Below are 15,932 nucleotides of genomic sequence, written 5' to 3'. Positions count from 1 at the left end.
TTCTGGCTGGGCTTCTTCCAAGACAGACTTGTTCACTCTTTTGGCAGTCCAAGGTATATTTAATATTCTTCGCCAACACTACAATTCAAAGGCATCAATTCTTCTTTGGCCTTCCTTATTCATTGGCCACTTTTCCCATGCATATGAAGCGATTGAAAATACCATGGCTTGGGTCAGGCTCACCTTCGTCCTCGAAGTGACATCTTTGCTTTTTAAAACTTTAAAGAAGTCTTTTGCAGCCAGTTTCCAATGGAATACGTCTTTTGATTTCTTAACTGCTGCTTCCATGGGTGTCGATTGTAGATCCAAGTAAAACAAAATCTTTGACAACTTCGATCTTTTCTGTTTATCATGACGTCGCTTACTGGCCCAGTTGGACCTTTACATTGAGGTGCAATATGTACTGAAGACTGTAGTCGTTGATCTTCATCAGTAAGTGCTTCAAGTCCTCTTCACTTTCAGCAAGCAAAGTTGTGTCATCTGCATATGGCAGGTTGTTAATGTATCTTCCTCCAATTATGATGCCATGTTCTTCTTCATATAGTCCAGCTTCTCTGATTATTTGCTCAGCATACAGATTGAATAAGTATGGTGAAAGGATACGACCCCGATGCATACCTTTTCTGGTTTTAAACCACTCACCCTCCCCTGGTTTTCTTCCAACGGCTGCCTCTTGGTCCACGTACAGGTCCCACATGAGCACAATCACATGTTCTGGAATTCCTATTCTTCACCATGTTATCCATAATTGTTAAAGTACCTTGTAAGTGCTCAGTCAATGTTAGCTGTCAATAATATTGTAATATCACCAAGCCTAGTAAGAGTTTCATTCCTTCCCTAATACAACTTGCTAAGTCCCCCTTGTCCTCAGCTCTGACCTGGGCTGTACTTCTGCTAATCGTCCCGGGTACTCAACTATCTGGATAATGGAGACTTTGTACTAGTGGGCCCCAAAGGGCCCTCCCTGGGGCTGCAGGCCTCCCTCCACGGATCTGCTGGTTCTTTCTTCTAAACCTCCTAGAGGTCCACCCTAATAAGCCCCATCCCAGCTCCTGACCTGATTCCATCCACCCTGTTCTGCTTGCTCCCTTAGCAGTTTTAAACTTGGGTGAAGCTTGGCTGTTTCACCTACTGTATGAAACTACCATCTGGGACTAGTCTCATGTGTGGCCACGTGGCCTTGATGCCAGATAAGTCTTCCTTTGTCTCACATCCAAAAGTAGAACTTTGACACTCTTCCCTTTTCAAAACTCTGGGCCCCATATTGGACCCCACACAGAGTCCCTTTTCCCACCTGAGCCCTGTCTAATCCTCATCGTGGTTGTAAAGGAGAGCTGACTGGCAGGGACTAAGCTCACTGAGTGATTTACTTTGGCCCGTCCCACCCACTTCCTCACCCCAACCCCAAGAAAATTTTTAGCATCTTTTCTTTATAGTTTTATAGCGCAGGACTTACTTTACATGTGGTAACTAAGAAGAGGGTCATTCTTTTCCAACACCCTTCTCTACCCCTTGCCTATGCAAATACAATGTATCTATCCTCTCCCTGTGCTTATTTTCCCTAGGTCCTGATCTCTGTCCCTTCCAACTGTGTACCATGCATATAGTTCTGATTCCCTTTAAGTACAGATGGAAAGGAAGAACTGAGACAGGAGGAGAATGAAGTACATAACTAGGCAGATGGCTTGTTGATTACTAGACCATAAGCTGTCCTTTGAATGTTCAACCAAAAAACCAAACAAACCCATTGCCGTCGAGTCGATTCCGACTTACAGCGACTCTATAGGATAGAGTAGAACTGCCCCATAGTGTTTCCAGGGAGCACCTGGTGGACTTGAACTGCCAACCTTTTGGTTAGCAGCCGTAGTTCTTAACCACTACACCACCAGGGTTTCCTTTGAATGTCCAGAAATACCTGCCCTGGTAGGCACTTGGTGAATGTTTGCCTGAAGAATTAGTGACTTCTCCCCACTGCTCACCAAGTGGGATGGGTGACAGGGCAGAGAGTGGCCTATCCAAAGACCTGGCCCACGTAAATAGAGTGACTGCCCTTCTCACCCTGAAATCTGGTGTCTCCCCTTTCTTTGTACCTATTCTCAGGTAATCTCTGCGATACCTACCCAATCCCTGAAGTTCCTGAAGGAGGCTGGGCATGGCACCACCAAAGAGGAAATCACCAAGGATGCTGAGGGGCTGGATGAGATTGACCATGCCGAGATGGAGCTGCGCCGAGGCCAGATCCTTTGGTTCCGGGGCCTGAACCGTATCCAGACTCAGGTACTCTGATAGTGACCTATCTTCAGCCTGGGAGAAGAAACCTCCCCATCTTGGGAGGTGGTGGGAGGGCAGCAGTTCTTGGTGGCCAGCGTCTCTCCCTTTCCTAAGGCTCATTACTAACAGGTGGCCCAAGCTCCCTAGCTTCAGGAAACACAGGGGCAGAGGTATGTAAGTGGGCTGTTCTGAGATGAGATTAGTCAAGGGCCCTAGTTCTTTAGCTTAGTGTTGGCTCTAAAACCCACTCCCCCAAGCCCCCATTAGGTGGGCAGACTTCCTGCATAAGGTCTCTTGTAGGCACTGGACCTAACCGTAGACCACAGGGTGGGAAATGTTCAGAGTCTTCCCTAGCCCTCAGAAAAAAGGGATGGGACAATATCTCTATGCCAGCACCCCAGCAAACACTTGATGTATCTGCATATACTCAAGCTGCTGTTGTGATAATGCAGGTGTTATCTGGAGGGATCTTTGTAGAAAAAAACCCACCCTCTTACTTCTTCCCCACTCAAAATGCAAGGCCATGATGGGGAATCTGATGGTTGAGTGTGTATAAACAGCCAGTCTTTCCATGCTTGAGTATCTTTTGCAGGATCCAGACTTGCTTCCCAAAAAGAAAGAAGCTATAATTTCATCAAACCTTTCCCTCCTTGTGATTTCTCAAATGGGATGGAAGCTGTCCTGGTGCTCCTGAGTCACCTGCCTATGGCCCTAAGTCACTTTTTTTTTTTCACTTCCATTCAGTGATTGTAATTACCTTCCCCGGGTGGATGGGCTGGTCTAGGCATTGATAATTCTGTCACTTTCCCTACTACTGTCCCACCTACCTTTATTGCATCGCTGCTGAGATTCTCCATCCGAAGAATCTGTTAAGTCTCAAGATCTCAAGGGTATTCACCAGAGAACAAGGTTTTTTCTCTCTGCTGATTGGCTGGAGATCCCAGAAATAAGTTTCACGCTCTAAAACTGGCCTTTGCAAATAGTTTAGAAAGTTCATTAGTCCACCCCACCACCTTAGTGCACAGGAAAAATAGGTGAAATGAATATTCTAAACCAGGTACCTGGTAGGAACTTGTCTCCCTATGGACGAGACAGCAGATGGACAGGTGGAAACGGTCTAGGTAGGGGAACAGTGGGGCTCCTTTCCCCTCTCTCTAGTTCCTCCCAGGAAGGGAAGTTCCAGCAGGACCTGCAGAGACTGCCTGTGGTATCCGGAGTTCCCACCCCACCCTGCCCACCCTACCCTACTCCAGGCTGCAGAGTCCATCAAGAGCAAGGGCCTCATGTGCTCATAGAACCCTGGTGCCTTTGGCTCCTGTCTTCAAGGCACCCTGTGCTTTCCTTTAGGTCTGCTCTTTTAAAAGTAACCTGTCTTTGCTTTTCTTCCCTTCAGGATCAGCTGCGTCCTCTTCTGCTATTGGTTTTTTTCCTAGCCAGGATTCCCTCGTTCCAGTGTCTCCTGGCTCCTTGCCAGCCTTCTTTCCCGAGGGCCTGGGATTCATGGTCTACCTTTCCCTCCACTCCCAACTGCCGTTCCCTTGACTATAACCCCCTCTGTCTGGTGTAGCTGCCTAGACGGCTTTAGGTGCACTATGTTTCTGTCTGGGGTAGCTGCCTAGACGGCTTTAGGTGCCCTACGTTTCCATCTGGGGTAGCTGCCTAGATGGCTTTAGGTGCCCTATGTTTCCGTGTGGGGTAGCTGCCTAGATGGCTTTAGGTGTCCTACGTTTCCCTGCTGGAGTGTGAGGCCGTTGGGCCAGCACAGCTTTAAAGCCCAAGCTTAGGCACCAAAGGGAAGCTGCTAAAGACACCATCATGACCAAGTCCGTGCCATTCTAGACTCTGAGCAGATGAGGCTGGCCAGCCTGCATCCTGGACACTGAAGGCCATCTCCTGGCATCAACTTCTCAGCCTCAGTAGGGTCCTAACAAGTCCCCAGCCATCTAGTTGCTCCTGTCATTCTCATTGTAATACTTGATGATAGGAGAGTCACCAAGCTATTACACAGACTTGGTTGGGATTTCCTCTTTCCTAGTTCTAGGCTGTCCTTCCCCTCTCTCTTTCTCTTTAGTTTCTACTGGAAAGTAGAAGTTTGGGACATGTAAATGCTAGAATCCTGGGAAGGTAAACCTGAGATCCTCTTTCATGGTGGGTGTTGAGATGTTGTGACCCTAGTAAGCAATCAGGAAAAGTACCTGTCTCTACAGCCCCTTCTTCCATGTGACTGGAACCCCCCCGTGTGTAAACTTTTTCCTCCTGTGGATCAGGCTCCTCAGTCCCCTGGCACTGAAACTGTATAATGTGATGAAGGAGTGGTGTTTTAGTTCACACTTTGACCAGAATCCAGAAACAAACTCTAAACATTTCGTGGCTTCTCAGGAAGCTTTATAAATAAGGACGAGGTGCTTGCTTTCCTGCCTCTTCCCTCCCAGGGAAATAAAGTAAGGTGAATGGAATCAGCACCTTCCCTAGACTCCTGGTAGATTTGCCCATAGTAGTAAGGCAAGAGGGTACCTCTAAGACTATTCTATCAGATCCATGAAGAACAAGAGAATTCGTTTTGATATATTCCTTGTTACTCAGGGCCAGGAGTAAGGATGGTAGGTTTAATTGAGGCCCCAGATCGAGATTGTTGTTGGGAAATTAATGGCATTAATTGCCTCTACCTCTGAAGAGTAGGATGCTGAAATCAGAGACTGCTTGTGTAGGGCTGGGCCAGCAGCTGCCCACCAACTCCTCTTCCTCCATCTCACTCAATCTAGCCTTTGAGTTATATCGTCAGCATTTCTGCTAGACATTTGAGGACCTTCAAAGCACTCACGCAGTTAGAGGCATTCGCTATGAGCCTGGCTACTGGATTCCTGAGCTGCGTTCTCAGGGCCCTGTCCACTTCAGCACAGAGAAAGGGTGTCTTGGAGAAGAAATCCAGACAAAGGGTGAACCCAGCAAATTGTGGTCCAGGAACCCTCCCACCATGGCCGCCTATGTATAGGCTACTACACTGCCTCTGTTGTTTCTTCAAGTACATGGGTACTTTTCCTTGAAAACCTGCAAAAATAGGTAGTCCGCTTAATCGATTTGTAGGCTCCTGGACCGCAAAATTTGGTAATTATAAGTGGCCTTTAGTTTCTTAAATTGCGTTCTTGTTTTTAAAAGTTTAGGTCAAAGCAATGACTAAGCTGTCACTCTTTGTTGGGAGTCATGGGGGTGGGAGTATCGCTTTAAATTTTTGATAGTCTTGGGTACCTGACACCTAGAATATAGGCTAAAAGGGAAGAGAAGACTAGACTCTAGCTAGATGTCTGGACTCCATGGCTAATTGTTCCTTAAATGAAGTGTGATATGTAATTAACATTTTCCACCTTCCCCTCCTCACCTTTGCTTTGCGTTGGGGGAGAGGGAATCTCTTACTTGCTTTACATCTCCTGTCCCCCTTTTCCCAGCTCCTTCCATCCTCCTTCCCCAACCATCCATATCCCTCCCTTCCTCTTTACTCACCTCTCTGACCGCGGAGCAAAGCTGTCTCACTCTCTGATTCTTTGCAGATCGACGTAGTTAACACATTCCAGACGGGAGCCTCTTTTAAGGGAGTCCTAAAGCGACAGACCATGGGTCAACAGCTTGATGTAAAACTTGTTCCTAGCTCATCCCATGTAACAGTTGCACCAATCAAATCTTCCCCCACCACTTCTGTTGCTGCTGCTGTTTCATCTCCTACTCTGGGCAGTGAGTGATAGTCTATTATCATGCATGATTTGCTAAAGTGACCACAAGAGAGCACGTGGCATCCACTTTAACCAACCGTGGTTATCTTTCCCTTTTGGTTTTTCCCTCTGATCTTCTGATTTAATGGAAGAAAAGACAAAAACCCCAGTCTAGAAACCAGGCTGTGTGCCCTTTTCTTTGTTTTTTTATTTTTGAAAATTAAACCGTAACCATTTTGAAGATAATAACCCTGTTTTCTTAGAGTTCGTCTGCATTGCTTGTTTCTCCCTTTTCTTGAGGTTTGTTTGTTTGTTTGTTTGTTGCTTTGCTTGGATATGTTTTTGTTGTTCTTGCGTTCCTTCTGCTCCTTTGACTTCCTCTCAAGAGTCTAATAAACTTTCGCTTCTAAGCTAGACATAAAATTAGGCTGAATGAAAACCCACGGCCTCTTTTTACTTGTGGGCAAGTTTCAGATTTCCTGGCCAATTCCCTGGGAAAGAGGTTTCTGAAGGATATGAAGCTAGGAGTGAAGGGGCTACCGTGCCAATGGGTATTTTACTAGCAGACCTGACATAACTGAGCCAGTATTGGATCTGGCTGATGACAATAGTCATTTTGGCTGCCACTCTATTATTAGCTAGAAATATTGGCATAAAAGTTGTAGTTGGATTTGGGGAAAAGAATGTGGCTCTGTTCAAATGTACAGGACTAAGCATCCCTGTTGTTTTACTTTTCAGGGACTTGAAGCCAAACTCTGGTTTAAGAATCAATTAATTCACCTCTGGGGAAGGAAAATATATGCAAAAGTCAAAATAACTTACCTTTACTTCATTTGTTAATTTTTTTCAGGAGTTTCTGAAAAGTAATGCTTTTTTTGCTTCTCCTCTCCTTTTAGTTTCATTATGTCACCTATCGTCAGCCCTCAATGTCTTATTTGGAACATAAAATCCTAGGAAGCCCTTTCTCTGGGCTTGCCTATCAATTGGCATGCTGTCAACTCTCCACCTAAGAGCTGGTGTTCCCACTGGTAGATTGGGTTCTTGCTAATGCTTATGCTTCCTGTTCCTGGTCATTTCATTTCCGCCCAAATGGCCGCAGAGAACAGAGAGAATGCAGTCAGCTCGCTGTTGATGGTGCTATTTAAGTATTTGGTGAGGAAGGAGTTTCTCTGTATTAAATACATTGAATTGTCTGTGGACTTCAGATATCTGAGTACCTGTCCGTTATTTCCTCCCTGCTCCTAATCTCGCCCACCCACCCAACCCTAGGTCAGGGGAAGGAAGAAACAGCATTACACTGCCACATATTTGCAAACTGTGGAGGTTGACTAGACTTAGATCCACTTTCTTTGTACTCAGAACTGTGTGTGGCTGTGAGGTACGGGGTGAGGGTTCAGTATAGACAGGTACTCCTTTTTTTTTAGGCTCAAAGGCAGACAAGAAATGAGTATTAAGTCTACCCTGCAAATATCCAAGAGATTCTAGCTAGTCCTTCCGTATTCCTCTCTTATTTTCTTTTTTTCTTCTGGTTTTGCAATCCTTTTCTAACCAGCTTCTGTTCTTTTTAATCATCCCTCTCTGGTGCAAAGGGTTGGTGTCAGATGCTTGCAGACTAAGCAGAAGACAGGGCCCGCTGGGCTGGTGTAGAGGAGCTGGCAGAAGAGTACGCTCCAGACCCTCAGAGTCCGGGTCAGACAGGAAAGACAGGCCACACTTGCTCTTTCTCCAGCTGTGCTTTCTCACTTGGAAGTGCTAGAACTTACAGCCTTCTATTGATTTATACATACTTGTTTATATGCATCTTTAAACCCTAGCCTTCTGTTTCTTTGTATGCACTTATTTGTATGCATTTTAAAACCCCTTTCCCATTCCAGATCTTCAAATGAATTCAATTATTTGTCCAGCCTAGGACTTCCCTCTACAGGGAGGTCCGATCTCTTCCGCTTCCCTGGTTTCTGAAAAGAGGGTAGAAAACAGCAGAATACCATCTGAGGAAAGTCTTCATCTGCCCATTCACTGAGTTTCAGCAAGTGGCCCTTAGCACTTGTACCTAATATAAAGTCCAGCCTGGTTGGGGCTCCTGAGTCATAAAAAAGAGTTGCCCTTCAGTCAGCCACTTTCACCCGTAAGACAGGGGCCACTGCGCCCATCCACACAGAGGTTCTGAGAGAAGATGACCGCGGAAGGGAGGGCTGGTTGGCTGAGGGGAGAGTGCCTGATGCTTTCACAGCACCTGCTTCGCTAGCTTCGTCTTGTACCCCACACACTGCTCACGCACCAGCACCAAGCATCGTGCACCAGGAAGTGAAGATGCTTCCGCCCTTGGGCTGGATCAGTGGTGATACGTGATTATTCATCAGCATGTGTTATGTACGGTATTCCCTGAGGCCAGTGTTGGAGTTGAGGAGAATTCTGGGAATGCTCCATGCCTTGTATCTCCTCACTTTTCTCTCCACCCACCTGGACAGGTGGTACTCCCTAGCTCTCCCACTCCTCTTCACTTGAGCTTCCCTTACAGGTGGCTGGTTTCCCTTTAGATTCCAGAAGCCCTGCAGTCTAGCTGGATGACTGTTTCTTACTCCCCCAAAGAAGAAAGTTTTCGTATTTTTCTTTTCTCTCCCTCACTGTTTACGTGTAACAATTATTGGTCACCCTAACAGGTGAGAGGAAAAGCCAGCAAACAGGGCTCCAGACACTCACTCCAACCCCAGTTCTTTTAAAAATCTGTTTTCTATACTGGACTTCGCATATAATTGTGTCAATGAAAGATTCAATTGCTTTAAAAATATAGAAGCAGGAAGTTCGAAAATCACTGGCATTGAAGATGATGGACCGGTGTGGCCTAAAGGTACCTGCTTTCCTGTAGCACTCACTCATTAGACGTTTTGAGGTCTCAAAAGTAGGTGAAAGGTGTGGGCTATGTTCACTCCTGCAGATTGTGGTGTGGCCTTGAACCAGTCCCTTGGCCAGTTTGTCTGTATCAGGGCCAAAGGAGACGGCATTGGGTTTGGGTTCATTTAATACAAGTTGCTTTGCTCTAAGATTTGATGTAGATCTATTAAAACTTGGCACCTCCTGAAGACCAGATGGAGCCTTTGTCCCATCTGATCTCACTGAGATCTGGAACAAGGGGAACACAGCAGGTAAAATTCACACATCAGATGATCAACCGGAATCATAGAAGGATGGAGAAGCAGGTCCTCACTTTCTGTTCAGCATGGCGAATGTGAGCCCAGGTTCCTTGATTCTTCTTGGCTCACTTGTTGAGCTGATTCTATTGAGTTGCAAGGAATCCTTTGCCCTCTAAGCCCTGAGCACCTCAGTCCTGGGTGGGCCTGCCAGTCTGTTGTTGAGTAAGGTGAGGTAAGGAAAGCCTTAGCCAGCAGACACGATCATCTCCAGAGAAGAGAGGCCAACAGTACAGATGGTGAGCCATCTTTGCACAGTGTCTTTGAAGGTTCTGTATAACGGTAGGAAGCATTGGGACAGGAAATCCAACCAATTCGTATGCTTGACTCTGTGTGCTCTGCTCTCTCCACATTCTTGCCTCTTCTGCAGGAACATATTTTTTTGCTTAAATAGCAGAGGAATGAAAGAGGGGCCCTACCCCACATTTATCACTCCTCCCTTCCCGCCACCCCCACCCCCCACCAGTTTCTCCTGCATCACTCCCATTTCTTTTCTGCGGGAAGAATTTTTGGACAAGAATAAGATCTGCTGCCTCCCAACAATACTGTTCTACAGCAGCAGTCTTTTCCCCTACCCCAATTCTACCAACCCACGTTATAAGCCATACCTTAGAGAGGTCTACAGTTCAGAAAAGCAAAGCTGGCAAAAGAGCTGGTGCCTGTGAATAAGGCAAAGGCTGTTGATGGGCATTGGTTATTGTCAGTGGCTTCCTTTTGATTCTGAATGATTGAAACCCTTCCTTTTTGTGCAGTAGGACAAAGACGTTGACACTTCCGGGGCAATGTGTTTGCCTCTACCCAGTAAGCCTGTAAATTGTTTCCTTTGCCCCATCCCTTTGGAAAGGCCATTTGTTTGGAGCACGGCCTCCTGGATTAGGTAGTATCTCTCCCGGCCCCATGCTTTCCCTTCTCCATATGAGATCATGCTCCTCCTTTCACGATTTGGAAACAGCTGGGAGAAAGCTGCATGCCTGGGCACAGTTGCCATGTGTCAGAAGTGTGAATATGCACTTGGGTTGTGAGAGCCAGGTCTTCTCTCGGTGGTCAGGAGGAAGATGTCTTTCGATACCTGTATCATATCTACATCTTCCAGGAAAGGGGCTGAGGGAGTGCAGTTTTGCATTTTGTTTTCCTTTGGGAGGGGAGGAACAGAGAAGGTGTGGAATGGAAATCTATGCATGTCTTCTGACCAAAAGAGCGGATTATTAAATTGCAGAGTGTAAGAGTTTTCATTTCCCGCATGCCACCGACACAGTGAAGATTGGTTTGTCTGCCTTGCTGCACCCTGTTCGTGGTCGCTCATCACCCAAAGTCTATCATGTACAGATTGGCATATGTTGGTTCTTTGAGGGCTTTCAGCAGATAACTCAGCATCAATGTGTAATGATTTTGTTCTACGTTCACAAAATGTTTGGCCTCCGCACAGAAATCCTCATGTCTGAGTCATCTTTTACACTTGGTTGGCCGTTTTGTTGCACCTACTTCCAAATTCTTTGCCCTCCACCCTAAAGAACTAATGGATCTTTTTGTTTTCTGTTTTATTTTAAGAATGAATTATTTGGGAATACTAACTTTGCTTTGGGTTTTCTATCTTTTTTTTTTTTTTAATGCAGCTGTTGAAACATCTTGGTTGTTTGCCATCACTCACCACACCCCCCCCCACCCCCACCCCATGCTTGAAACGTGAGCCGTGTGATGTTTCTAGCTCCTCTTTTGTGTTCCGTTTTGGTTGTTGAGCAGTAGTGTTTTGTAGTTTGGGGGTTTTTTCTCTCCTCAAACCGTCAGATCTTGGTTCTGCTGACCAATTCTCACCTGCCTATTTTCTCATCCTCCTTTTCCTTCCCCTGGTGTAGATCAAAGTGGTCAAAGCGTTCCATAGTTCCCTCCATGAAAACATTATGAAACCTGCGAACCAAAACTCCATCCATGACTTCATGACCCACCCTGAATTCGCCATAGACGAGGAGGGGCCGCGAACGCCAGTCCTGGAGGAGCAAGAGGAGGAAAACCCTGAAAAGATTTTTAAGTCTGGGACGAGGGTGTTCCCAATTGATGACGACGAAGTCACGCCATATGCCAACAAAAACAACAACGCAGTGGATTGCAACCAAATGCAGATTGTTGACTCCCACTCGGACAGCCCTCTACACAGCCTGGAGACGTCAGTTTGAACATTCGTTCTCTGACTTTTCCCCTGCTTTCTCTATTTCCTTTTTCATCTATCCTGTCTATAAGGTAATGATGGGACTGAAAACTGTCGGGTCAGCTGCTCCCAAGTATGTGTGAACCCCACCTAACCATGAAGAGGCAAGAGCAGAGACTGACAAGGGTTTCACCTTAAACTTGAATTGGGGTTTGTAGCAGGACCCAGTCAAACCCCAGGCAGGTGATGGTAGAATCTACTCCTTGGGTGTATCAGTTGCTATTTTTAAAGAAATGATGATGGTCCTCTTGGCAACACTCCAATCCAAATTCTTCCCCAATATCCACACATATGTTGCCATCTCCTGACTTCTGGAGCTTACCCTGTGAGTCTGTGCCACTTGTAAGCTGAGGGTTCAGGGAGAGACAGATATCTTCAATTGAAATGTGTTGAGGTTGGAATGGAATGTGTAGAATCAGCCTGAAGAGTGATTTTTTTTTAAACAATTCTTTCCATTTTGAAAATTTATACCTAAAGCCCCCTAACTCTTTCTGCCCTTCCTGTCACACCTCCCTAAGGCCCTTTTGGTCTTTTGTCACTCTTGTCTTCCTTTTCCTTCACGTGTGTGCGTGTGCGTACGTGTGTACGCGTGTGCATGTGTGATGATTTAGAAAGTAGAAAGCGCATGGGTGAGTTGAATAAACTTTGACCAATCTCCTCTCTGGCCCCAGTGAAACCCTTGGTGTATTTCCAGAGGCAGAGGGGTTCTTTGCTGAAAGGGTCTTTTTGAAGCAATGGAGAGCCAGTTTCATCGTTGTTGCCAGGTTGCCTTCTACTTCTAAACTGCCAACTTGTCAGGTGTGTGTGGTTTTTAAGTGCCAGAGAGAGCAGCCTTGACCACGAAGCTTATATATGTGTGGTATGCAGTTTTTACCCTAGACCTAAGCTTTCTCTTAATCCTAAACTGGTGGAAAAAGAATGAATGTGGTACGGACCTGCCTCTTAACTGGCCTTGAATATTGAGAACCAGGAGCTGGCAGATCCTGGGCTCCTTCTTGGGGTGACCACTGCTGCTTGCAAAGCCATCTGCCAAAGCACTCCCAGGGCAGGATCTGATTGTTGGATGAGTGCGTGTTGAGAAGCCTTTTTTGCTGGAGGCCAAAGGGCCATTCTAGCAGGATCTGAGAAAACCTTCCTGCAGGGACCAGAAACCTTGCCTGGGTACTAGCTTTAACGTGCTCTTCAGTTTTCTCACTCTGCTCTTTGCTGTACCTCATAACTTGTCCAGTCTCTGAGAAGGTCCCAGTCTTTCTTAAATATTTTGATTTTGAAACTATGTACCCAACATGAGAGGCTCCAGTGATATTTTGTTGACTTAAAGGAGCAAAAGACACCCCTTGAAAAGTTGCTGTTCTCCCTCTCTTCTTTTTCACACGTGTCCCACTGAAGCCCTCTCCAGCAACGCACTCTGACTACTGCACAATACAGCTCTGTGCCTCCGCCCCCCAGCACTGCCTGAAGTGCCCTCTTCCCCCCTGCCCTGCACCCACCTCTCAGGAGTTGAAGACTTTGCTAGGGAATTTTTAAAGTGTTCCTTAGAGGGACAAGGTGGAGCCACATTTACAGGAGCTCCATTTTCATCCTGCTGCCGTTGACTTAGCTCTTCTCTGCAGGGGTTAGCGCATGTCTGCCAATTCCTATCCCCCAGTAGATCACGAAAGCCCCCTCTTTCTAGAGCGGTGGTCGCAGGGAGAAGGGGCTTGAAGCTCTGATAAACTGCCAAATTTCCATTTGTGAGAGAAAGGTGTCCTGGACCTATCCGCTCCAGTTTTTATTTCTGGATCCCTCCTCCCTCACCCCTTTCACATAAGCTGTCCAAGGTAGGAGGAGTCAAGAAATTAATACCCCTTACAAAATCCCATTACTACACAATTCATCACTGTAGGAAATAGAAAAACAAATCTGATTTTGGTTTTGTAAGAGTTACATGCTTCAGTGATCTTTTCTCTGTTTTAAATACTCCGGGGCGGGAAGACGCTCGCCCGAGGTGGTAGGTGTTCCCTTACGTATTTATTAAGTACATTGGAAAGTTTAGTTTCTTCAAGTCTTTTATTACCTCAGATCGGTTTTAAAAAATAAGCCAATAACAAACGCTGGAGGCTATTTTACCGTTTCTGCTCCCAAAAGACTCTCATGGTGCCTGACAGGTTACTCTTGAGGGCTTGTGTCTACTTTTCTAAAGCCAATGGTTTTTTTGTGTTCTAGTTTCCATAGTAGAAGAAGAATATATAGAAATATTATGCAAAAATATATAGTTTTCTTTAGATCAGAAACTGATATTTTTGAGTCAGCCATATGTATTTTGTGTAAAGGATTTAAATAAAGTGCCGTCATGTGACCCTGCAGAAGGCAGCGCGTAACCAGCAGTTTGACATGACTGGTGACTGAGCACATTTGTAATTGGTTTAAAAACCAACACACCGTACACGCTTTCTCCAAACAGCCATCTTTATACTTCGGAAAAAAAAAAAAATTGGTGGGTTCTAGACTTTTTTAATATAAACTTTGTTGATACAAAATTGAGTAAGTTTAAGTGTTTATGTGCATATGTTTTTTAATATAAGTTTTTTCTATTCAGTTTCCGTAATCCAACTGGCAATGAGTAAATATGGCATAAGTTAATACAGCTTTCCCCCAAAATGGTGCTTTGGGTTTGAAAAGGGCCTGATGGGGAGAAGGGAACGTATTATCCTTGATTTCTCTCTTGACAATCCTAGAAAAATGGGTGTTAAAGTTGTGCCGATGGTAAAGAAAACATCCAGCCAGAAGGACACCGCCAGCAGGAGGTGAATATCATCTGCCCTCTGTGGAGGTGGATGGCCAGGTTCTTTCATACCTAGTGGTGAGAAGCAGGGACCTTTGGTCAGATTTGATGTTTCTTGAGGAACAACTGGCAGAGTGGTACCAAAGACATTAGTATTTCCTAGTCTGGAAGGATAATCTGATGTGGGGTCTGCATTTTTTTATGGTTCTTTGATGTCCTGTCCCTCCTGGAGTTTTCCGTTAGTGAGTTTTTGTGCAGGGATCTGATCTGTGACTTCTTCCCTCCCCTAGAAAGGCTGTGTCCAATATACTAGACGGGGGATAGAGCTCTAAGTGGAAAAAATACAGTCTGGTTCTACCCCTGGGTAACAGCCTGCGGCTAGGTCCTTCCCACAGGTGTCCTCTGCCCTCAGGAATGACTCCCCCACCCCCAAAGGTGTTAAGAGAGAGCGCGATCACCTCGGAATCCCTCTGGGCACTGTGGACTCACTAAGGCTTTAGGTTTCTTCTTCCCCTTGAGCGTCAGAGGGGAGAGTTTGCACAGTTAAATCTGAGTGATTACCTCACTGCTGAAAACCCAGAGGGATGTGACAAGCTCACTTATGCCAGGAAACTCTAAATGCGTCCCTTCCTTTCTTTCCTGCATCCCTTGCCTCACGATTGAAGCAGCCCCTGGTACCATCAGAACAGACACACTTCCTCACCTTTCCTGTCTCGGGATCTCCCCACTGCAGTGGTGGGAGTGGGGCGTTAAAAATGCCTGCTATTCTTAAGCCATTCCAGCCCTTTTTCTCAGAATAGACCAGACACCCTTCCGTTTAGCTCAGTGCTGTTCCTTTTGCCTTCCCCACCCCTGCTGTGAGGCCTGCTGTCCCCTTCCCTCTTGGTGAGGAGAGACAGAGGGAGATGAGCTCCCCGTGACTGAGTTGGCCTTTGGTTCATGTTTCGTCCTCCACATGTATATAGGCCATATGTGAATATGCCATATATATGTGCCAAGAAGTCTAAGTTTTTCTTTTCAAATCAGCACGTAGATAGGAATTTTGAGTTTCTTCTTTTTTCAGTAACTAGTATAACAAGCACTGGTATTTTTGTACAAAAAGAAAAAAAAAACACAACAAAAGATTTGACTATTGTGGTCTGCATGACTTAAACAACCAAATGGTGAAATCAAAGCAATGTATACCCCAATGTGTGTTGCCATGATTTGCAGTTCAGCTTAATGGTGCACCCAACCTGTATTTGCATTTTGATATTATTTAAGCTCTATGTACAATGTTTTGCATGTATTTATACGGTTCTTAAGGGGAAAAAAATGCTATGAACTGGTGAATCTGAAATTGGAATGTGCTTATTCCACTTCTCGAGATGGGAAGACTAGAGGAGGAGTTTTAAAGGAAGAATAAAAGGGATAATTTTTTGGAACCAATAAAGCTTTTTGCTGATGAGCAGAAACCAGTACTGCCGTGCACTGAGAATAAAAACCCATGCCCACTTGTAACTGTGCTGTCCTCAATGTGTGTCCACTTTTGGGTCATGCTACTGGTTGTCCATTGAAAGTGAGAAAGAGCTGCCACAGCCACGTCAAGAACCCCATCTGAGCAAAGCCAGAACTCAGCTGGTCCTGGGACGCTGACATGCTTTTCTGCCAAAGCTTCCCTCTGGCGACCCCATCCCTGGCTGCCAGGTTCATTCCCTTGTAGTGCAAGCTTGGCTCTACCCACTTTGGTTAGAATCTACAATCAAGGAGCTGTGAAGCCGGAGAGTTTTGAAAAAGATGAATTTGGAAGGATAGGAAGGAGT

At 45.7% G+C, this 15,932-nt stretch overlaps 1 protein-coding gene across 4 annotated transcripts in view; it reads left to right on the top strand.

Annotated features, from left to right (window-relative positions):
* ATP2B4 (ATPase plasma membrane Ca2+ transporting 4) overlaps nucleotides 1–15,630 on the top strand; it is a 117,560-nt gene extending 101,930 nt beyond the window's left edge. For 3 of the 4 annotated variants that reach the window (XM_064273365.1, XM_064273364.1, XM_003410242.4), the window contains 2 exons: nucleotides 2,101–2,277; nucleotides 11,017–15,630. In XM_064273365.1, coding sequence (XP_064129435.1) covers nucleotides 2,101–2,277; nucleotides 11,017–11,334 — 495 coding nt within the window. In that variant the 3' untranslated portion in view covers nucleotides 11,335–15,630. Of the gene's footprint in view, nucleotides 1–2,100; nucleotides 2,278–5,816; nucleotides 5,925–11,016 lie in introns of all 4 variants that reach the window. The other variant, XM_010590229.3, reaches the window with a different exon arrangement.
* The last annotated feature ends 302 nt before the right edge of the window (nucleotides 15,631–15,932 follow it).

Source organism: Loxodonta africana, chromosome 20 (assembly GCF_030014295.1).
Source record: "Loxodonta africana isolate mLoxAfr1 chromosome 20, mLoxAfr1.hap2, whole genome shotgun sequence".
Classification (NCBI taxonomy): Eukaryota; Metazoa; Chordata; class Mammalia; order Proboscidea; family Elephantidae; genus Loxodonta; species Loxodonta africana.
This window is presented reverse-complemented; position numbering and strand designations above follow the sequence as displayed.